We start from the raw sequence: 23,432 nt of genomic DNA, 5'->3' as shown, positions 1-23,432 counted from the left end.
TCTGGCTCATTGCTTCAACTTTATGGTAATACCGAGTATTAGTAACCACAATATTAATTTATAATTAATAAAGAAGGCAATTATTAAAGAAAAAGATAGTTGAAAAATCAATAAGAAAAATAATTTATACAGTATATATAGAATTAATATGTAATGGTTATGCTTACAGCTAGTATAGTAACTTAATCAGGGATTTTTAATGAAAGAATGTCTTCCTTGATTCTTTTTTTTAAAACATAGAATTTATTATTTTTTTAATGTACAAATTATTTATTATCAGTTTTATATAATCCTAGTAGGCCTAGAGGCAGGATTGGGGCAGAATAAAATGGCAATAGAGGAGAAAAAGATGGCAGCATGAGTAGGGTGGTGGTAATCTCCTCCCAAAACCATATATATTTTGAAAATACAGCAAATACAACTATTCCTAAAAGAGTGACCAAAAGATACAATACACCATCCAGGCTATATCTGCGAGAACGCAACATCTCACAGAAAGGGGTAAGATACAAAGCCATGACCCGGTGGAACCTCAAGCACTACCCCCACATCCCAGCTCACTGGTGGGAGGAAAAGAATCAGAGTGGGGAGGGAGTGGAAGCACAGGACTGCTAAGTAACCAGCCCTAGTAATCTGCACCGGGAGCACAGACACACACTGCATGGTCCTCTGGATATTACAGGAGCAGAAAAGCAAAATTCGAGAGTAAGACTGCAAACAGGTTCCCACAGATGGCTGCCCTGGGACAAAAGAAAAGCAGGCTCTTTAAACACTCTTAAAGGGACAAGGGTTTAACAAGTGGACAAAATCGTCAAAGTACACTCAGCCCAGCAGCCTTGGAACTTTAAGGAAATTCAGGAGCCCTAACCCCTTGGTTGGCAACACAGCTCCAAGGCCCCTGATGGTGATAAGCAGCCTGCTGTTCCTACCCCCGCACCCTGCCAGCACTGCAAGCAAACCTCCTGATCCACCATTGCTATGGAAAAGCCAGGGAGCAGCTCTGCCTACAGCAACCACACAACTTAACACAGAGGCTTCTCCTTGTATGTGGTTAACTGGCCCAGACTCAGAGGCTTCTCCTTGTGCACGGGTGACTGGCACAGACAGAGGAGACAGGTGCAGAGTCCAGAAGGCACAAAGAGTCTCTGTTCTCACCGCAGAGTATGCCCCACTCAACGGCAACCACCACCAGTGCCCTAGGCCATCCTGAGGGCTGCCCCACCCATGACAGCTCAGGGGATTAACCCAGAGGCTACTCCCTGTGCACAGTTGACTGGCACAGACAGAGGAGATGGGCGCAGAGTCCGGAAGGTATGAAGGGGCTTTGTTCTCACAGCAGAACATGTGCTGCTCACCTCAAACCCCACCAGTGCCCTAGACCATCCCGAGGGCTGTCCTACCCATGGCAGCTTAGGAGATTAACCCAGAGGTTGTTCCCTGAGTATGGTTGACCCACACAGAGGAGATGGGCACAGAGACTGGGAGACACGAAGGGACTTTGACCTTGCAGCAGACACTTGTGCTTGTGGCCTGCAACCCCCACCAGTGCCACAGGCCATCCCAAGGGCCACCCTGCCCTCAGCAGCGTAGGGCATTAACCCAGAGGCTGCTCCCTATGTGCGGTTAACTAGCACAGACAGTGGAGACAGGCAAGGTGACTGGCAAGCAGCAAGGAATTTTGTTCACCTAGCTGACACACGTGCCACATGCCAGTGACCACTCCCATCACCATGAAAAGACAGAACTTTGTTCAGTCCAAAATCCCTCAAACCCCAGAGTGAGGGCTTGGTGAGACTGAAATCACCAATCTTCCTGTAAAAGAATTCAAAATAAAAGTCATAAGCATGCTGATGGAGCTACAGAGAAATATTCAAGAGCTAAGAGATGAATTCAGGAGGGAGATAACAGAAATTAAACAATGGAAGGATTTAAGAGAAGACTGGGTGAGGTGAAAGAGACTATTAATGAAATAGAAATCAGAGAACAGGAACACAGAGAAGCTGAGGCAGAGAAAAAAGGATCTTTAGGAATGAAAGAATATTAAGAGAACTGAGTGACCAATCCAAATGGAACAGTATTTGCATTATAGGGGTACTAGAAAAGGAAGGGAAAGAAAAAAGGATAGAAAGTGTCTTTGAAGAAATAATTGCTGAAAACTTCCCAAATCTGGGGAAGGAATAGTCTCTCAGGCCATGGAAGTCCACAGATATCCCAAAACAAGGGACCCAAGGAGGACAACACCAAGATATACAATAATTAAAATGGCAAAGATCAAAGATAAGGACAGAGTATTAAAAGCAGCCAGAGAGAGAAAAAAGATCACCTACAAAGGAAAACCCATCAGGCTATCATCAGACTTCTCAGCAGAAGGGGCCAGAAGGGGATGGAGTGATATATTTAAAGCAATGAAACAGAAGGGCCTCAAATCAAGAATACTGTATCCAGCAAGATTATCATTTGAATTAGAAGGAGGTACTAGACAATTTCCATATAAGGAAAAGTCGAGGGAATTTGCTTCCCACAAACCATCTCTACAATATATTATAAAAGGACTACTCTAGATGCAAGTATGCCTAAGGCTAAATAGCTGTAACCAGAGAAAATAAAACCACAGCAAATAAAGTAGGATAACCAAATACTAACTAAATGGAAAATATAATCAGCTATCCACAAAATCAGTGAAGGGAAACACAAAGAGTACAGAATAAAACATCTAACATATAAACAGTGGAGGAGGAAGATAAAGAAGGGAAAGAAATAAAGAATTATCATGCTGTGTTTAGAATAGTGTAATAAGAGAGTTATGCTAGATGGTTAGATAGTAAAGAAGCTTTGATAGGTGAACCTTTGGTGACCATGAATCCAAAGCCTGCAATGGCAATAAGTACATATCTATCAATAATCACCCTAAATGTAAGTGGACTGAATGCACCAATCAAAAAACACAGAGTAATAAAGTGGATAAAAAACCAGGCAAGACCCATCTATATGCTGCCCACAAGAGACTCACTTCAAACCCAAAGACATACACAGACTAAAAGTGAAGGGATGGAAAAAGATATTTCATGCAAACAATAGGGAGAAAAATGCAGGTGTTACAGTACTTGTATCAGACAAAATAGACCAAAACAAAGAAAGTAGCAACAGACAAAGGAGGACATTCCATAATGATAAAGGGGTCAGTACAACAATGGGATATAACCATTATAAATATTTTTGCATCCAGCACAGGAATACCTGTATATGTGACACAGAATTAAAGGAGGAAATAGAATGCAATGCATTCATTTTAGGAGACTCCAACACAGCACTCACACCAAAGGACAGACCAACCAGAGAGAAAGTAAGTAAGGACACAGAGGCATCGAACAACACATTAGAACACATGGACCTAACAGACGTCTACAGACCTCTACACCCAGAATCAGCAGGATACACATTCTTCTCAGGTGCACATGGAACACTTTCCAGAATAGACCATATACTAGGCCACAGAAAGAGCCTCAGTAAATTCAAAAAGATTGAAATTCTACCAATCAACTTCTCAGGTCACAAAGGCATAAAACTAAAAATAAATTGTACAAAAAAACAAAAATGTCACAAACACATGGAAGCTTAACAACATGCTCCTAAATAATCAAGGGATCAATGACCAAATTAAACAGACATTAAGCAATATTTGGAGATAAATTAAAACAACAGCTCAATTCCTCTACTTCTGTGGGACATATCAAAAGACACAGAGTTCTAAGAGGAAAGTATGTAGCAATCCAGGCCTATTTAAAGAAGGGAGAACAATCCCACAAGAATAGTATAAAGTCACAATTATTGAAACTGGAAAAAGAAGAACAAATGAGGCCCAAAGTCAGGAGAAGGAGGGATATAATAAAGATCACAGAAGGAAAAAATAAGATATGGAAGAATAAAAAAAAAAAGAAAAAAATAATGAAACCAAGAGCTGGTTCTTGAAGAAAATAAACAAAAGAGATCACCCCCTAGCCAGCTTATTAAAAAAAGAAGAGAATCTACACACATAAACAGAATCAGAAGTGAGAAAGAAAAAATCCATACAGACACCACAGAAATACAAAGAATTATTAGAGAATACTATGAAAAACTATATGCTAACAAACTGGATAACCTGGAAGAAATGGACAACTTTCTAGAAAAATACAACCTTCCAAGACTGACCCAGGAAGAAACAGAAAATCTAAAAAGACCAATTACCAGCAATGAAATTGAATTGGTAATAAAAAAATAACCAAGAACAAAAACCTCGGATGAGATAGATTCACTGCTGAATTTTATCAGACATTTAGAGAAGACATAATACCCATTCTCCTTAAAGTTTTCTAAAAAATAGAAGAGGAGGGAATACTTCCAAACTCTTTCTATAAAACCAGTATCACTCTAATACCAAAACCAGGCAAAGACACCACAAAAAAAAGAAAACTACAGACCAATATCCCTGATGAACATAGATGCAAAAATACTCAACAAAATTTTAGCAAACCGAATTCAAAAATACATCAAAAAGATCATCATCCATCATGGTCAAGTGGGATTCATCCCAGGGATGCAAGGATGGTACAACATTCGAAAATCCATCAACATCATCCACCATACCAACAAAAAGAATGACAAAAAACACATAATCATCTCCATAGATGCTGAAAAAGCATTAGACAAAATTCAACATCCATTCATGATAAAAACTCTCAACAAAATGGGTACAGAGGGCAAGTACCTCAACATAATAAAGGCCATATACGATACACCCACAGCCAACATCATACTTAACAGTGAGAAGCTGAAAGCTTTTCCTCTAATATCAGGAGCAAGAAAGGATTCCTACTCTCCCCACTTTTATTCAACATAACACTGGATGTCGTGGCCACAGCAATCAGACAACACAAATAAATAAAAGGCATCCAGACTGGTAAGGAAGAAGTCAAGTCACTGTTTGCAGAAGACATGATATTGTACACAAAAACCCTAAAGAATCCACTCAAAAACCACTAGATTTAATATCCAAATTCAGCAAAGTTGCAGGATACAAAATTAATACACAAAAATCTGTTGCATTCCTACACACTAACAATAACTAGCAGAAAGAGAAATCAAGAAAACAATTCCATTCACAATTGCATCAAAAAGAATAAAAGACTGAGGAATAAACCTAACCAAGGAAGTGAAAGACCTATGCTCTGAAAACTATAAGACACTCATGAGCGAAATTAAAGAAGATACCAATAAATGGAAATACATCCTATGCTCATGGATAGGAAGAATTAATTTTGTCAAAATGGCCATCCTCCTAAAGCAATCTATAGATACAATGCAATTCCTATCAAAATACTAACATCATTCTTCAAAGAACTAGAGAAAATTGTCCTAAAATTCATATGGAACCATAAAAGACCCCAAATAGCCAAAGCAATCCTGAGAAGGAAGAATTACGCTCCTCAACTTCAAGCTCTACTACAAAGCCACAGTAGTCAAGGCAATTTGGTACTGGCACAAGAACAGAGCCACAGACCAGTGGAACAAAATAAAGAGTCCAGATATTAACCCAAGCATATATGGTCAATTAATATATGATAAAGGAGCCATGGATATACAGTGGGGAAATGACAGCCTCTTCAACAGCTGGTGTTGGCAAAACTGGGCAGTTACATGTAAGAGAATGAAACTGGACTACTGTCTAACTCCATACACAAAACTAAACTTGAAATGGATCAAAGACCTGATTGTAAGTCATGAAACCATAAAACTCTTAGAAGAAAACATAAGCAAAACTCTCTTGATATAAACATGAAAAACTTCTTCATGAACATATGTCCATGGGCAAGGGAAACAAAAGCAAAAATGAGCAAGTGGGACTATATCATACTAAAAATCTTCTGTACAGCTAAGAACACCATCAGTAGAACAAAAAGACATCCTACAGTATGGGAGAATATATTCATAAATGACATCTGATAAGAGGTTGACATCCAAAATATACAAACATAAAGCAAATAAACCAACTAAAAAATGGGCAGAGGATCTGAACAGACACTTCTCCACAGAAGAAATTCAGATGGCCAACCAGCTCATGAAAAGAAGTTCCACATCTCTAATCATCAGAGAAATGCAAATTAAAACCACAATGAGATATCACCTCACATCAGTTAGGATGGCCAACATCCAAAAGGCAAACAACAACAAATGCTGGCAAGGATGTGGAGAAAGGGGAACCTTACTACACTGCTGGTGGGAATGTAAATTAGTTCAACCATGTGGAAAGCAGTATGGTAGTTCCTCAAAAATACAAAAATAGAAATACCATTTGACCCAAGAATTCCACTCCTAGGAATTTACCCTAAGAAATCAGAAAACTAGTTTCAAAAAAACATATGCACCCCTATGTTTATCGCAGCACTGTTTACAATAGCCAAGATATGGAAGCAACCTAAGTGCCCATCAGTAGATGAATGGATAAAAAAGATGTGGTACATATACACAATGGAATATTATTCAGCCATAAAAAGAAAACAAATCCTACCATTTGTCACAACATGGATGGAGCTAGAGAGTATTATGCTCAGTGAAATAAGCCAGATGGAGAAAGACAAGTACCAAATGATTTCACTCATCTGTGGAGTATAAGGACAAAGAAAAAAACTGAAGGAACAAAACAGCAGCAGACTCACAGAACACGTGAATGGACTAACAGTTACCAAAGGGAAAGGGACTTGGGAGCATGGGTGGGAAGGGAGGGCTAAGAAGCATAACAATTAGCACACATAATGTCGGGGGCAGGCACAGAAAAGTCAGTACTGCACAGAGAAAACAAGTAGTGACTCTATAGCATCTTACTACGCTGATAGTTGCTATAATGGGGTATGTGGTGGAGACTTGATAATGGGGTCAATCTAGTAACCACAATGTTGCTCATGTAATTGTATATTAATGATTCCAAAATAAAAAATTAATAAAGTAAAAAAAGGAATAAACTGGCAATAAACACGCCAAGTTCTAGGAAAAGCATATAGTAACATGTGTCTTAGGGCAAGCAACTCCAGCTTTCTTTTGATTTTATGAAATTTATTCCTTCCATACTACTGATTCAAAAATGAACTATATATGAAAACTTGAAATTATTAGAATTAAGAAAGAAATCTTCACTTATAAAACTCAAATTGATATATTCAACTTTTATGTTAACATTAATTTTTATTTCTTTTATTAAGGTATTATTGATATATACTCTTATGAAGGTTTCACATGAAACACAATATGGTTACTACATTCACCCATATTATCAAGTCCCCCCCATAACCCATTGCAGTAACTGCCCATCAGTGTAGTAAGTTGCCACAGAGTCATTATTTTCCTTCTCTGTGCTACACTGTTTTCCGCATGATCCCCCCCACACCATGTGTGCCAATCAATAATACTCCTCAATCCTCTTCTCCCTCCCTCCTCACCAGCCCTCCCCATCCCTCTCCTTTGATAACCTCTAGTCCCTTCTTGGAGTCTGTGAGTCTGCTGCTGTTTTGTTCCTTCAGTTTTGCTTCATTGTTATACTCCACAAATGAGGGAAATCATTGGTACTTGTCTTCTCTGCCTGGCTTATTTCACTGACGATAATACCCTCTAGCTCCATCCATGTTGTGATAAATGGTAGGATTTGTTTCTTTCTTATGGCTGAATAGTATTCCATTGTGTATATGTGCCACCTCTTCTTTATCCATTCATCTACTGATGGACACTTAGGTTGCTTCCATATCTTGGCTATTGTAAAAAGTGCTGCAATAAACATAGGGGTGCATATGTCTTTTAGAATCAGAGAGCCTATATTCTTTGGGTAAATTCCCAGGAGTGGAATTCCTGGGTCAAATGGTATTTCTATTTTTAGTTTTGTGAGGAAACTCCATATTGCTTTCCACAATGGTTGGACGAGCTTACATTTCCACCAGCAGTCTAGGAGGGTTCTCCTTTCTACACATCCTCGCCAGGATTTGTTGTTTTTAGTCTTTTTGATGTTGGCCATCCTAACTGGTGTGAGGTGATATCTCATTGTGGTTTTAATTTGCATTTCCGTGATAATTAGTGATGTGGAGCATCTTTTCATGTGCCAGTTGGCCATCTGAATTTCTTCTTTGGAGAAGTGTCTGTTCATGTCCTTTACCAATTTTATAATCAGGTATTTGCTTTTTGGTTGTTGAGGCATGTGAGTTCTTTATATATTTTGGATATTAACCCTTTGATATGTCATTTACAAATATATTCTCCCATACTGTAGGATGCTTTTTGTTCTGCTGATGGTGTCATTTGCTGTACAGCTTTTATTAGCATTTATTTTTAAAACACAGTTTTCTTATAAACTAGGCTATGAGGTTTCTACTACTTTACTCTCTTATATCACTGCATTACTAATTCTGTATTATTTTTAAGGGCAAATATAGGAAAGGCAGAACTCAAGAGGTGTTTATTCATTTAAAAAAATCTTAATGCTTACTTGGTCTTATGTTATGTTTTCTGGAATAAAAAAGATTTTCAAAAATGGTTCAGGTAGTTAATCAAGAAGTGTCCCAAAAAGAGAGATAGGAGAAATGATTTTTTTCAGCTTTGGAACTGCTCAAGGCAATGAGCAGACTTGTGCTGTTCAGCAGTATTGTGCTTTCTCCAGCTTATTCCAGAATGAGGGAGCTTCCCCAATGTAATGGTACACAGAACTCATTTTCTGGCATTTGTACCAAGAAGAAAATCAGTGCTAGGAGTTTTCTGCAACTGAGTTCAAACAGCCTGCTAGTGGCCTACGCAGTCCTAATTTCCATAACCTGCATAACTGAAGATGTTTGTCAGCTGTTTTTATCACCACTTTACCATTGGTCATTTTTGTGTTTTCTTGACTGCAGCCCAATAAGCTTAAGTAGTAGTCACTAGGAACAGGAAAAGGAAATAGAAACTAATTAGCTTGATTTGTGTGCTTATCACTAAAGGTCACTATTTTCCCTTGAACTTTATTTGGTGCTCTCTATGATCTGTAAATCACAGAATAAAATTATCACACCTAAATCTTGTCTGAAGATCTCTGTAATTTTATTGATTCCATCTCCAATAATATATCCTATCTTTTTTAGAATATAATTTCATAACTATTTTTTGTCTGTTGCTTATGGTCTGGATCTTAGAGTAACACGGTCTTCACCCTTTGCTATTAAGGCATGTATATGCGTATGAATCAAATAACCCACATTTTTAAAATACCATGTGGTTTATATATAAAGAGGTATTCATTTGCAATCCTAAAGGTTCCTGTTTTTAGTATTTTAATTAAATAATATTTTATATATTACTATCATCTTTTAACATTTTAAATATACAATGTCATTCTTTTATTCATTTCTACTTGTGGAGTGACTTGGCACTAATTATTTATAATTAAATTCTTTTTCCTTTGCTCTTTTACAGGCTGAAGAAAAGGCTCATTCAGAGGTAAAAGTCTTGTAGCATTTTTAAATTTTACTTGTTTTTGTACTTATGAGGAAATGAATGTTTCTACCACTAGAGGGCTCTGTGATACAGTAGCATATCTCCAGCCTGCTGACAGAAGTGACCCAGCTAGCTAGTTGATAAATGATCTTGGAAATTTCCTCTTAAAGAAAATGAAAGGAAGTTTTTAAAAGCAAACTCTCCTCTCATCTTCTAGATTGGAGTCTTAGCTCAACTTCCAGTAAGCCGTCTCTAGTAGTAAGCACTCACTGATCTTTGATGAGTGAATGCATGTGTGGGCTCTCTATTTTATCAGAGTCTCGTTTCCTCATTGCCTGTGAGACGACCTGCATAAGATTAAGCAAACTACTGACTCTGAGGCACCAGATCTCCACACCATAAGCTCCCAGCATCCCAGCCCATCTGTTCCATGCCAAGACGGCTGCTTATAAATGTCTAGTGTGGTATTCTGTTTTAATCACACACATTTCACAAATGCTTCATTGCAATCCTGTACAATCAGATTGCATCCTAGAGGGATCATGCTTTTCCTATTCCTTTGTACGAGAGTTGTCCTGGCCAAGAAGAGCAGGACGGCTTCAACCAGGCCTTCATTCAGGACGCAGTGATGGCCGTCTAGCTGGCTTCCGTAGAGGCACCCGCATCCAAGAGGAAATAAATGTCTGCGCGAAGGAACTCTTTTCTTTGAAGACTTATTTTTTTATCCCTTACAAAAAATTTTTTTGCTATGTTTAAAAATACTGAAAAAACATTGATCATAGCAATTTGATCTTTATAATTACTAGACCAAGAAGTGAATATTCTTTATAAAACCTAAACTATTTCTTTTTTTTTACCTTGCATGGAAATGACAGTGCTTCTAACACGGATCATAATAGAGCTCCTGAGGTGTAGAAACGCCACTATCCAACTCTCCTTTTCTTCATTCCTGCCCCATAATGGGTCATAGTTTTTAAAAAGTGATTTACCTTACTTTAAGGTTGCTTGGATTATATTTTAAAGGAAATAGAATCATTGGAATGTAACTCAAATGCTGTTTGGGGCTGGTTATATCTCTTTTTTAAAACACGAGAGGAAAATGGAATCACATTTGCTGAAGTTATATAAATGTGCACTGTCTCTGCTTCCAGCTTAACGTTCATTTCTTTTTTTTAGGATCTCAATACTGACCACCATTTCTTTCCCACAAAAATCTGATGTGTAGAAGGAAAAAAAAAAGACAGTTAATAAGGATGCTAGGAATGCTCTTTCAGAGACAGTATCCCAAAAGTTCAACTATAATAGCAGACTTGTTTTTGAAGAAATGAGGAAAATTAGAGTAGAATGTTTGACATCTGGTAACTAAAATCCCTTGAGGCCAGAAGTATGCTTGTAGACTGAGTCTCGGCTGGCTATGTGTTCTACCCATGCTAATAACGGTTTGTATTTCATGACAACTTGAGACATGCAGATTAAACTGTGCGAAGTCCTTAAATTATAAATGTAAATATGATATGCTCTCATTTTTTTCTGGTTTTGGTTTGTGAGAGTGTGAATCTAACTAAAAAGATAACCTTTAGCATACTTATTTTGTTGGTTTATTTATTTGCACAGTATTACTGATTTCCTCCCTTTTAAACTATAGGTAAACTATAAGGCATGCCTACTTTGAGCTAATAGAACTTAGTGAATAAAAGGCATAATAAAGATTTAGAAAGGTTTCTCTGAGTGTCAGTTGTTGAAACTCCAGCTGATAAAATTGTTTTCAAATGTGGAACCATTAGATGTTGAATAAGAGCCAGCTTCCAGTGACTGCAGAATATTCTGCGGTGTTGGAGAAGTTGCCAAACTACAGAAAATAAATATTAGATACAAAAAGAAAAGATAGAAAAATAATATGGAATACTTTTTTGCTAAAAAGACCCATAAAAATAGTGTATAGGTATATTTAATTTTTTAGAAAAAAAGATTTTATTCCCTGAGCTTCATCATCACAAATTCCTACAGGCAGAAGAATCAGTAGATAAACTGATTCTTGAGTCAGACAGAGATGGGAAATGGAACAAGCAAGCATCCTTTAATTTGCACACTTGAGTTCCAACCTTGAACATAGATGAGGCAATTCATTGCTACCGCGTAGCCAGCTTTCACATCTCTTTTATTTTCAGGAATTGGTGCTGATACTGTAGGGGTAGAATGAACTAAATATAGTATTTGCTTTATGGGATTGAATTCTCAGCTTTAATCTAGCATATTGAATTGATTTTTTAAAATCACATTTAGCAAATCCATAAACTGCGGAGAGAGCTGGTTGCATCACAAGAAAAAGTTGCTACCCTCACCTCTCAACTCTCAGCAAATGTAAGTCACTTTTGATTTTTGCAATAATTAAAATAGATTTTTAGAGAGTAAATGGAATAATTTCAGTAACGGATTTACAAATGTTAAATGCCCCAGACTGCAAAAACTTAAATCACTAAATATTGGGACTCACATGAAGATAAAAGCCCCTGCACACTGGATAATAAAATGTAAACCCCAATGGATGAGAAATAACAATGTGGTTAATGTGGCTTTTTGTGTCCTGTAAGGCTGAAGATTTTAGTAACAGCTGTAAGGGTTATCTCTTCACTTATTTCTTATTTTCACCACTGCCTATTCATAATACTTTCTGAGGCCACAATATGATTAGGGATACTGATAGTGATTAATTTTGAAAGATAAAATCTCTATGTGCCCTGCCTCCTACAGCACAATTTATTAGGCAATTAGTTAAGCATACAACAAACTCTAGAAAATTAACTTAGGCCTTAATTCAGCTAATTTAGCTACACTGTAAATATAAAGTTCTCTCAAAAGCATTGGCAGCCTTCTCATAGCAGTTTAAGTCACCAGCAATGAAAAAATGATGTCCATAAAGACCATCAATTATATTAACATTTATTGACTATCTTTTCATGTGCCAGGAAGTACTTAGCATCAGTGCAGAGTAATAAAGAGGAGCATATGGGGCGCCTAGTCCTAAGGAACAGTGGTGTTAGAAGCGACAGTGAGGGGTAAGGAAGCTCCTGCTATTTTGCCATATGTCCCACCATCTTCACTCAGCATTAATCAGCTCAGTTCCACCGCGTAGCTTTGGGCCTGTTCCCTGACTCACCCACTCTCCGCTCTCCAGTGAGGTTTTTAGCTCCCGGACAAAGCATAACATAGCAAGAGTGAGCAGGTGTTGGCCCACCAGGTATGACTTGATGGAGAGCAATTCTAAGAATACAAATTATTGTGTAATATAGCTTCCACAGTATATAAGTAAGTCATTTCACTCACACTGTATTCATTTTAGCATGGCATTTGAATTGATTTTATCTTTCCAATATTGGGAGAATCAAATTAATTTGGGATTGGCTACACTTACTTTCTATAGCTGTTGTTAAGGGGGTCTTAAAAATAATAGCAAGTGTTTAGAGAATTGTTTAGGCAATACTGGAAGAGGGCAATGTCATTTAACCTATATTTTGTGTCTAAGAATAATTCTTAAAGAAACACTTCAGAAGCAACTTACATTTTTACTGTAGGCTAGATCAATAGTAGTATAAAATACTCCCGTCAAGGTTCCGTGAATTTATATCCAGATGACATATTATAATATTAATGCCAAAAACACACTGGGTTGAGTTTATCCACAATGAGGAATGCTTACTACCAGGCCCTATGCATTAGATGGTCAAGATGCTTACAGATGTCTTTAACAATTACTCAGGGTTTTAGTTCATTTTACAAATGCCTCTGGCATGGGTTTGTATATTCAGATATTATAATAATAAATGGCTGTAATGGAATTTAGGCTTTACACAGTCATTTTTAAACTATTTCCATTTAAATATAATATATACATATTGTATTAAAAAGAAAAACTGAAACTAAAAAGTGTTTAATAAAATTACACATTTGTTTGTCCCTTGGACACTCCCATTCCTACTCACAATTATCGCTTATGTTTCCTTTCAACACTGATCTTTTACATACCCATGAATACATATATACAATACATATTTGCAAAGGCTTGCACACAATTTAGCAGCCAAATTCTAACCTAAGGGGACAGTCCTGGGGATTGACTCAGTCCCACTGTTTGGAGCCTACATTTTAAACAGATCGGTCAGCCATTGGCTGCCTACCGCTTCTGCTCCAATCATGCATGCCACACGATTTGCACTGATGTGTTTTCATGACTTTGGAGCATGTATTCTCAGCTGAGCATTGACATGACCATCAGAGGGTGAAAACTAGTTCTTGTGGTAAAAAAGTTTTATTCTTTTCATGCTATACCTTGAGTCCATAAGTAGCTTAAGTAGCTATCCAGCATATCGTGGTATTAAAATGTCATGGAGGAAGGGAGTGATTAGGAAAAAAGTACTGATATTGTATTGTCTCCTTAGAGGACAATAATGAAAAAAGAGTAACAAATACAGAAATAGAGAATGAGAAGAAGCAGTACCAAATGGATGATTTTGTTTTAGAAGTGCTAGTCTTAGGGAACATACCCAAATATCTCAGCCTCCCCTAGCTCTGTTATCATTAGTAGTATTTTTTGCACAAGGATGGCAACTTTATATCCTACTTTGTATACTTTTTTTTAAACTTCACATTGCATTTTAGAAATCTTCTCAAATCACTGACATCCTCACAAAAACTTATACATTGCAGCTTTATTTTTTAATAGTGAAAAAACACTGGAAACAACTAAAATGTCCCAAAGGTCAACAGATGAACAGACTCTGGTAGGTCCAAACCTTGGGCTGCTCAGCCGTAAGAAGAATACTTAATACCCAGTTATTTGGGGAAATTGGGTGAAGAGGTAAAAGGGGCCCCCTCTATACTCTTTTTACAACTTCTTATAAATCTATAATTATTTCAAATCAAAAAATAAAATAAAACCCCTAAAGACCTACCACAATTTTTAAAAGAAAAGCCTAGTTTTTAATTTTTTAGGAATTTCAATCTTATTTTACTTCTTAGTGCTCCTTTATTTGGTGGTGAGATGGGTTGTTAAAACTTTTTACCGTCAGATAAATTTATTGCAGAAAATGTCAAAAGATGAAAGTCAAGACACTTTTAACACACATGTATGCAGATTAATGATAAGACAGAATAAAATTATTCCTGGATAGAATTTCTTCAACATAAGTACAAAAATTATTCTTAAACTTGTACCCCTAACTTGGAGGTAGAGATAAGAATTTTATTTATTAGTTTATTCAGACCACAAGTAAACCTTTACCTTTTAGTTAAATGAGGTTCCTACAATGAGCATTATTGTGTAGAAGTGCAAGAGTCATGACTTTTAAAGATGAATTACCGTGAGTTTGACTTCTATAGAAAATATCATTAACTTATTTTTTATTTAGTAATCATTTTGAGTATCAGCTATGCCTTCTTAATATATGAATAATTCTACTAGGACTAAGATGATTTCCTTAATTTGGGGTATTTATTTTAATTGATTTATCACTTCTTTGGACCTGAAATTATTATATTGCGTCCACACAATAATCCACATTTTAATTTTTAAATGTGAAACTTAACTGCTTCTCTACTAAAATGTTTTTCCCCTGTTTGTTAAAAAGCGGCAGTGGTAAGTCAAAAAGGCATCCAGTCAGCTCACCTCTCATTTGACTGGCACAGAATGTGCACTGAGCCTTCCCACCCACTTGTGAACTTCTCTGTTCAGAGATGCATAAAGCCCTGGGAAGACCTTGTTAAGTCATTTCTAATGCGATGCCTTTAGAAAGCAGACAGGGCATGCTGCCAGGCTCTATTGGCTGGCTCTCCTGAATCACCAATGAGCAGGAAGAAAGGAAACAGGAACCCCACAAGCAAAGGGACCTGCATGGATCTGATCACATCACACAGGCAGCCAGGTGCCCTCGGCCTCCCGCCCACACCTTCAGGCAGCCGAGTCAGGTGGGAGAATACATATATAAAATATTTTCTTTACAAATCTCAGTCCTTAGATCATTTCAAAATGGGTGCTAAGGTTAGTTATTATTACCATTTTTCAAAGACATCCCTGAATGAATATGTAACAAAACAAAAGGTACTTCTGCTTTGCAGTATGTAAGTCTTTCAGCCAAAAATATCTCAGGTATTATTTTCTTTAGGATTATATCCTATTTCTTTGCTCTAGTTAATATTTTTATATACCCTGGCAGCTATTCTTGCTTTCCTGAATCTTCTTTAAGAGAAAAATATTCCACATATATTAGTGACAAACACTGAAGAGATAATTTCATAAAGTGTAAAAAATATGAAACCTTATTTATGATCATTTCAGAGTAATTTTCAGTTCATTGAACTATTGATTTTCAAATGTAAAGTCATCTATATCTATCCATCCATCCATCCATCCATCCATCCATCCATCCATCCCCATGGAAATCCAGGTACAGAATATTTTTTATTTGGTTCATGCACTGTCACTAAATTCTAAGTGGACAAATACACAATACAGGCATTTTTCATAATGATTTTTCATCTTCTTGTTTAGCAACACGAAATTTCTCTTTACGTGTCGATTCAGATTCTGTTACATGGTTCCAAAACTAAATACCTTCCCTTAACTAATATTCAGTCTTGTCTATTTTATTACCTTGACAGACTTCAGCCACCACACTTGGCAAATATTCATCCTCACACAATCATCACTGATATGATTTCAGTCTGGCTTAAAAATTATGCAACTTCTCAAAGAGCCAAAAGGACTATGATTAACTTCCCCCTCAAAAGCCATAGTTTTTAAAAAAGTCACCATTTCATAAAGTTTTTCAGACAGATACATTGTCCTACAGTTTTCAGTTTTACTTAGCATTTTCTCTCCCTTAAGGTGACAGAGACCGTCACTGGTAGAAATGCTTTCTTACTCCCTTTCCATTAATCCAACTGGTGAAAAATTTAACTTTGTATTACCTGCAAAATAACAGAATCAATCTGACAAACTAAGCCAGGGGCACATAAATTTAAAGTAATATTTAAAGTAACATTTTTAACATTTTCATTGATAACAATGTGGCTCAAGTTAAAATGTTCTTTTGTAACCAGTTGGTCATTGTCTTGTAAATAGTTAATGAAGAGAAATTTTTCAAAGATTGAAAACTGACATTCTGATGGTGAATATTTTTTATTTATTAATGGCTAAAAAATATAAGCAATTTATTTTTCAAGCATATTCTTTATATTTCTGCTTTCTTTGTCATATTTTAATTCTTATTAAACTGACAAAATATGCACAGAATGTAATGTCCTGCAAGTCCATATGGTCAAGGCCTCATAGTCCAACCAGTAAAGCTTACAATTGTGTGGGAGAATTCAAACTTTGCAATATTGAGTAGAATCTTGCATTTCTTTTAGTAAATGTTAGCAAAGGTTTTCTGTCAGAAGTTTCACTACTTTAAAAGAAAACAAGCAGTTTTCGTTTTAGGATTTAGTAATTCATTGTATGGTCATAGAGTCTTATTTCTATTAGTCAGACCTGGAGTCAGCACCAGTGGTCAGCATAGGCAAGTATACTACAAATCACACAGAGCAATGCAGCACAGCAGACTTTTAAGTCCTGCCACACACCATGTGCAGGAACCTCAAAAACACAATGTTAAGCAAAAGAAAACAGTTACAAAAAAATCATGTCATATGATTCCATTCAGATAGTTTTAAATATCAGCAAAGCTAAAACAAATTGTTTAGAGATGCAAGCTTAGGTGGTAAAATTATAAAAGGAAGCAAGAAAATAACTACCACAAAAGTCACAATAGTGTCCCTTTGGAGAAGGGACAGGGAGAGTAATGAGGGAGGGGCGAGGGAGGACTTCCAGGGTATTCAAATGTCCTCTTTCTAAAATTGGCTGGTGAGTGTATGAATGTTCACTACATGCTAAACCAGTGAGCTGGGCATTTTCATTTTATCCTCTTTTAAACTGATGAGGTTTTTTTTTTACAATTAAATAGTTAAGTACAAGGGAAAGTGAGTGAGACATAACCTTATGCTGATTTCTGAAGGTCCTAAGTCTAATGTAATGACATTGCTTGTTAATGAAAATATTTTAAACTATAAGATACTATTCCTTTTTTTAAAAGCGCTATTTATCCCATCAAATCTTCTAACAAACATTGGTGTATAATTCTCAAGGCTGTGTGTGTGTGTCTGTGTGTATTTGAGAGGGGGAAGGAGGAAATGGACAAAGAATGAAGACTTGTACCGATGGACTGAAGATTAATAGAAGTATTCTTTACAAATTATCTTCTCTTTTGTACAATGCAGTGTCAGGAACAGAAAGGCAACCCAGGATAAATTCAGGGCTAGAAACAAAGACACCTTTGTATCATGATGCTAATGGAAAGGAATTGTACATTCCAGGTGTTACCAATAATGGAATGAACTTCTAGTGCCCTAACTCTCAGGACTTCTGCGACCCATTTGATAATAGTGACCTCAGCCTCTCACCTCTGCTGGAGCTATAAGGCAATGTTTTTAAATTGAGTCCTCTCATTCCCTTCCCTCAGAAATTTATCTTTTGCCATGGATTGCCAAATTTTCCCCACACATAGTTTATTATAGATGTAGGTTGTAAAGTAGTCTATCCTTGTATCCTTTTAAAGTCACAATAAAATTAGATCAGTTTGAGATAACATCTACCTCAAGCCACAGTGAAAAATCGAAGCACCTCTTCATGCTTAATATTCTGTGGGTCGAGCTGCTGCATCGGGGATATCAGTGGGGATAGCCTGTTTTAGAGCTGTAACAAGATTGTCAAATACTTCTTAATCATGAGAGCTATGGATATCACCACAATATATATGATTCTCTGATGCTTAAAATAAAACCCAAAGTCACAAAAACTTAAATAAATTATGACTGAATATTATTTCTAGCTGGTCTACCTTCACTTCCTTAGTTGAAGGAGTAAAGTAGAAATAAAAGCCCTTTTCTTAAAAAGAGTTTGGAAAGTAAAGACAACTTTTTTTTGATTCACTTCTTTTTAAGAAGAAAAAGAGGAAAGATAATTGTTATAGGGGTCAGCAGATGTCTTACCTTGGAGAAGAGTGTCATTTGAATGCAGAAATTAACAATATCATCAAAGGCCATTATATAGGTATGAAAATGAGAGACATTTGTCCACTGACTATGTCAGTGACCTCCTCTTGGGCTCTAAGTCTAAAAACTTGGCAACTCACAACTTTATTCAGTGCTTTCAGGTGTCAAATCCTCTTGGATGTGCAAGTCAGACAGTGTTATTATTTGCAAGATACCATCCCTTTTCATAAGCTGAGCTCACATTAAATGTCAAGGTATGAAACACTGATTTAAGCTGAAGTTTAGAAAAGATTATTGAAAATTTGTGTTAAAGGAAAGTCACCATAGAGAGAGCTAACCATGATGGCCATAGTACTTAAAGAGCTCAAATACCTGAAGTTAAACATTTTGTAAAATGAAGGGTTTTCATCCATCTTCGTAAGGTTCTGGCATTTAAAATGTGTTCCTTCCATTTTGTTCACAGGCTCACCTTGTAGCAGCTTTTGAGAAGAGTTTAGGGAATATGACGGGCCGATTGCAAAGTCTAACCATGACAGCAGAACAGAAGGTATGTTCAGGAATTGCCACTGGGGCCTCAAATGAGACAGCAAGTTGCATAGGATGTTTAACAAATGCCTGAGATGCCTCCTTAAAAAATCATCTACAGAAGGAGCCATTCCATGCTAAGGGGAACAATGACAAGATAATACCTTTTCAGATTTTAATTGAAAGACTTAATGATTCTGATTAATCCTTACTGGAACACACACACACACACACACACACACACACACACACACACACACACACACACACACACACACATAGTTCTTTCTAGGCGGTCAATTATTTTACTTCAGACTGGAATAATTAAAATACCAAATGCTAAGAAAGAGAAATAGTTGTATAGGAGAAAAGAACAGTTTGTTATACATTTTCACCATGTCGTAGCTATAGACTCTGGCTGTAGTCTGAGATACCATGATGAAGGCCTGAAACAAATACCAGGACTCTGCAAGGTAAAGGAGCCTTTGTTTACCACATGCATGGGACAACCCCCTGTAATACTGGAGCAGCAAGGACTAGTGGACACCTGGGGATGCTGTCTTTATAGTAGAGTCAATTTATATCAAAAGCTGTAAGATAAACCTGAAGGACTTCATGGAGTGGAAGAAGAGATACTAAAAGGAAAGGGCCATAGAATTTTGTTCACAAAGGCAGAAGTGTCAAAAAGATCCACTCTGCTAGGAAAAATCTTAACACTTTCCATATGGAGAACAGTAACTTAACTCTGCCATTAGTTGGGTGGCTATACCCTGGGTCCTGGGATGCATTTTAGAGACCATTGAAGTCTCTAAAACTGTGGAAATACTTGTAAAAGTGGTGCATTTGCAAATACAAGCAGATGCCCATGATTTTCATTTAATTTTCAAAGAGATCCATAATCTGTAAAGTTTTGGATATTTTCAGAATCAGCTCCCATATCTATCTATAGGATGGCATCAGTTTTTTCTTGAGTTCTCTAAAGTATGTCACTAAAGAGCTAGCAAATGTTACTAAGTTTTGTCAGTTTATCATTTTTTTGAGTTAAGAAAACACTGAATGAACAGCCCAATAAAATCAAAAAAGAAAATTGAATATTCCTATAATTACTCAATGTAATTACCAAATTTTATTCAATATGTCTTTATCTTCCATTTTCCTGTTTCATAGCTTTTCCCTGCCCATGAAAGAGAATCGTATTCATCCCTGTCAAGGGAAGATACCAAACTCTTATTGAGCAGATGAACTTTTTCTCAGTCTTTTGGGGTAGTACATTTTGCCATGTCACTATATAACATAAAACTCAGCAAATAGGGGTCTTTTAAGGCAGCTGAATGGGAAAGAATATTAACTTTGGAGTCTAGTAGACTTAAGAGCTGTGGAATCTTCCTTTCCTGACTCTCAAATTCAGCATTTTAAAAGTGGGGATTATAAAAACTACCTTGTAGAATCATTATGAGGAATAAGTGATATACTATAATAATGTCACATGCTGTTGAGAGTCAATAAGTTATCTTCCTTTGCCTCTATCTCCTTTTTTCCCTTAAAAAATGTAAGGTAAGCCAAATACTTCTTTGGCCTTATGCCAGGCATATTGCTAGAAATCATGGTTAGTATTTAAGTCTCACTATCTTTAAGAAGCCAAAATTAATATATTTTTGCTCCCCATTTCCTTCAACTCTTTCACATTTGTATATAAAATTTCTCATAGAAATTGGAAAAATATACATATTTGTTAATTTATGCTTGTGAATAATGCCTGAATATTTTAAAATACATCTCCAAAATATAAGGAATTTTATAATTGTGTGCACATTATCCTTAAAGTAACATTGCCAAAATTATTAAGTTTTCTCAGAATATATCATAATATCTGAAAGTGCCCTGGCCCTTTTTTTTTAACTGAAAATGAAATGATTGCTCTTTACATGCAAGTTGTACACACACAACAATATTAGTAAGTAGTTTATTTTATTTGTCAGAGATTTATAACTTATTTCCAAAGTGGTTTTGAGACTTGCATACAGTTAATTGCAGCATGCTATATGGCACAATTCAGTGACAGAATCTAGTGAAAATGGGGAGAGGAATGTTTATAACAAGATGCCTGAGCCTGTGTAATTGCTGCTGCAAAGCATGAGCTGAACTGAGTGTCATGGAAGCTCAGGCCCAAAGGGAGATCGCTTGGTGTGTTTTGTTACCACTTCCTGACTAGGAGAGCATAATTTAGATTGAAGAGACAAACTTTTTGGCACTGACTTCAAGGACAAATTTATTGTAAAGTTTCTTACATTGGGGTCATGCAATAACAAAACACAAAATCACTGTTCAAATAGACATTTCTCTAAAAGCTGAGGGTATAACATTTAATCATATTTCAGTAAAGTCATTTCTTCAGGGAGCTGAGATAAACGAGTATATTGCTCTCTAGTGAGCCAACAATCCCAGGAAAAAGATTAGAGAATATAGAACTGAGGCTTTGAAATTCTGTTCTGGAGTTCCAAGGTTCATTTGTCCATTTAGCCATTCACTGAAGTTATATTGAACTTCTACTGTGTATGGGATACTGTTCCAGCCACCAAGAATTCAGCAGTGGGAAAAAACATATATATATATGTAATGTGTATATATATATATATATATATATATATACATATATATATGTATATGATTAATTTTATTTACATATATAATGTACAAATGTGTACACACATATATATGCCCATGTAAATACACACACATATAAACAGATATAAGATATACACACATGTATGTATACACTTTTATATCCTAATTTATAACGGGTTATAATATAAAATAGAATTTATATTCTAGGAGGTGACACACTATGATAAAAATTTACTTAAGACGTACAGGATTTCAGGTGAAGATAAGCCCCCACTGAAAGTTTAAAGCTGCGGATGAGGTCGCTGGGAAGCAAGGCAGAACGCTAACACATGAACAAAAGCCAAGGTGGTTACGTGTTCCTGGGTGTGTACTGAAGAGATGGGTAAACTCAACTAGTGTCAGATCCAAGTCTTCTGGCTTCTGGCTTCAAGGTGTGATGTTCAACAATTCTGTGACATTAATAGTCTGAGAACTGTACAAAAATAGAGTTTGATTTATAGACCAAGATCACTTCCTTGAATCATGTTTAAAATTTTTCCTTATTTCTAGATGCCAATTCACACTGATTCTCTTGCCAAACTTATGTGCCAGAACATTGCTTTATTCATTTACAGTTTTATAGGGAAGAAAAGACATATATGAATAACTCAGGAGGCAGAAAAATTGGGGTATGGTTAGCAGTGTAACAGTGCCGTGTCCCGAGCATTCTCACAGCTGACCACTGCATCACACTGGTTTCAGAGTGGAGGCGACACAGAGCAGCCATCCCAGGCTCTGGGAGGATGAAGATTCATTCAGGGGAATAGGAGGACTTTATGCCACAGAGAAAGGAACTCCAGGAGCATGAACAGTACGGACAGAAATTATGGGAAATATTAAGGGAAACGAAGGACTGTGGGTGGAACTAAGGCTATAAAGATATGTAAGGAATGTGGTCAACACTTGCTGAGAGCAAGGAGCCGTGGCGAGGTTTTTGATAAAAGTTAGTTACTGATGATCAATCTAGCAGCATTTCCAAAATTTAACAGCATTCTCAATAATCTGTAGATGAGCATATGTTATAGAATAGTAAGCCTATAAATAGGAAAAATTAAGATAATTGTCAATAATGCCTGTTGGCTGGAGGGTGAAATTATCTCCAGGTATTGCCATATACCTAACCTAAGGCTCAACAGATTATCGTAGTGACATATTTTGATTAAGGATTTTACCTGTATTCAGGTCCTTCTCCCTTTTCTAGGTAGAGCTTCTCCATCATCATTCTTTGAGAGAATTAAGACCTAATGCTTTGAGGCATCTACTTTATGTGATGAAGTAACTTCTTTTCTCTGCATATAAAGCAGTACTAACTATGCACCATTGTTAGAGTTGAAAAATTGTCACTCAAATTACTGTTCAGGGCTTTATTTTCTTACAGAGTGCCTGATGAGAAAGGCTCTAATACAGGTCATCAAAATGGGAAGAATTTGAAAATCTGTATTTTTATGAATGAACATTTTACAAAAGTCCTGCTAAATCCTTGCAAATTTACTAAGCCTGTCCTCATTGATAAATGGAAAACTTTCAAATCAATTCCCTATAGCTATTGTACTTGAGGCAATTAGAACGTCTATTAAGGTATGCAAGTTAGTTTTGTTAGAAGGTCAGAGCACAAGAAAGAGATAATATTTTGTATGAATGAAGGAGCTAAGATACTGTTCCTGAAGTCTAGGGTT

The 23,432-nt window shown here is 36.5% G+C and overlaps 1 protein-coding gene across 1 annotated transcript in view; it reads left to right on the top strand.

Moving 5' to 3' along the window:
• The window catches only part of NAV3 (neuron navigator 3), a 376,755-nt gene that overhangs the window by 305,225 nt on the left and 48,098 nt on the right, over window positions 1–23,432 (top strand). The window contains 3 exon segments of the mRNA XM_073214824.1: window positions 9,463–9,486; window positions 11,767–11,844; window positions 19,031–19,114. Of these exon segments, the coding sequence (XP_073070925.1) occupies window positions 9,463–9,486; window positions 11,767–11,844; window positions 19,031–19,114 (186 nt within the window).

The sequence above is a fragment of the Manis javanica genome, chromosome 10, assembly GCF_040802235.1.
Source record: "Manis javanica isolate MJ-LG chromosome 10, MJ_LKY, whole genome shotgun sequence".
NCBI lineage: Eukaryota > Metazoa > Chordata > Mammalia > Pholidota > Manidae > Manis > Manis javanica.
The sequence above is the reverse complement of the archived record's forward strand: the minus strand, read 5'-3'. Positions and strand labels throughout refer to the sequence as shown.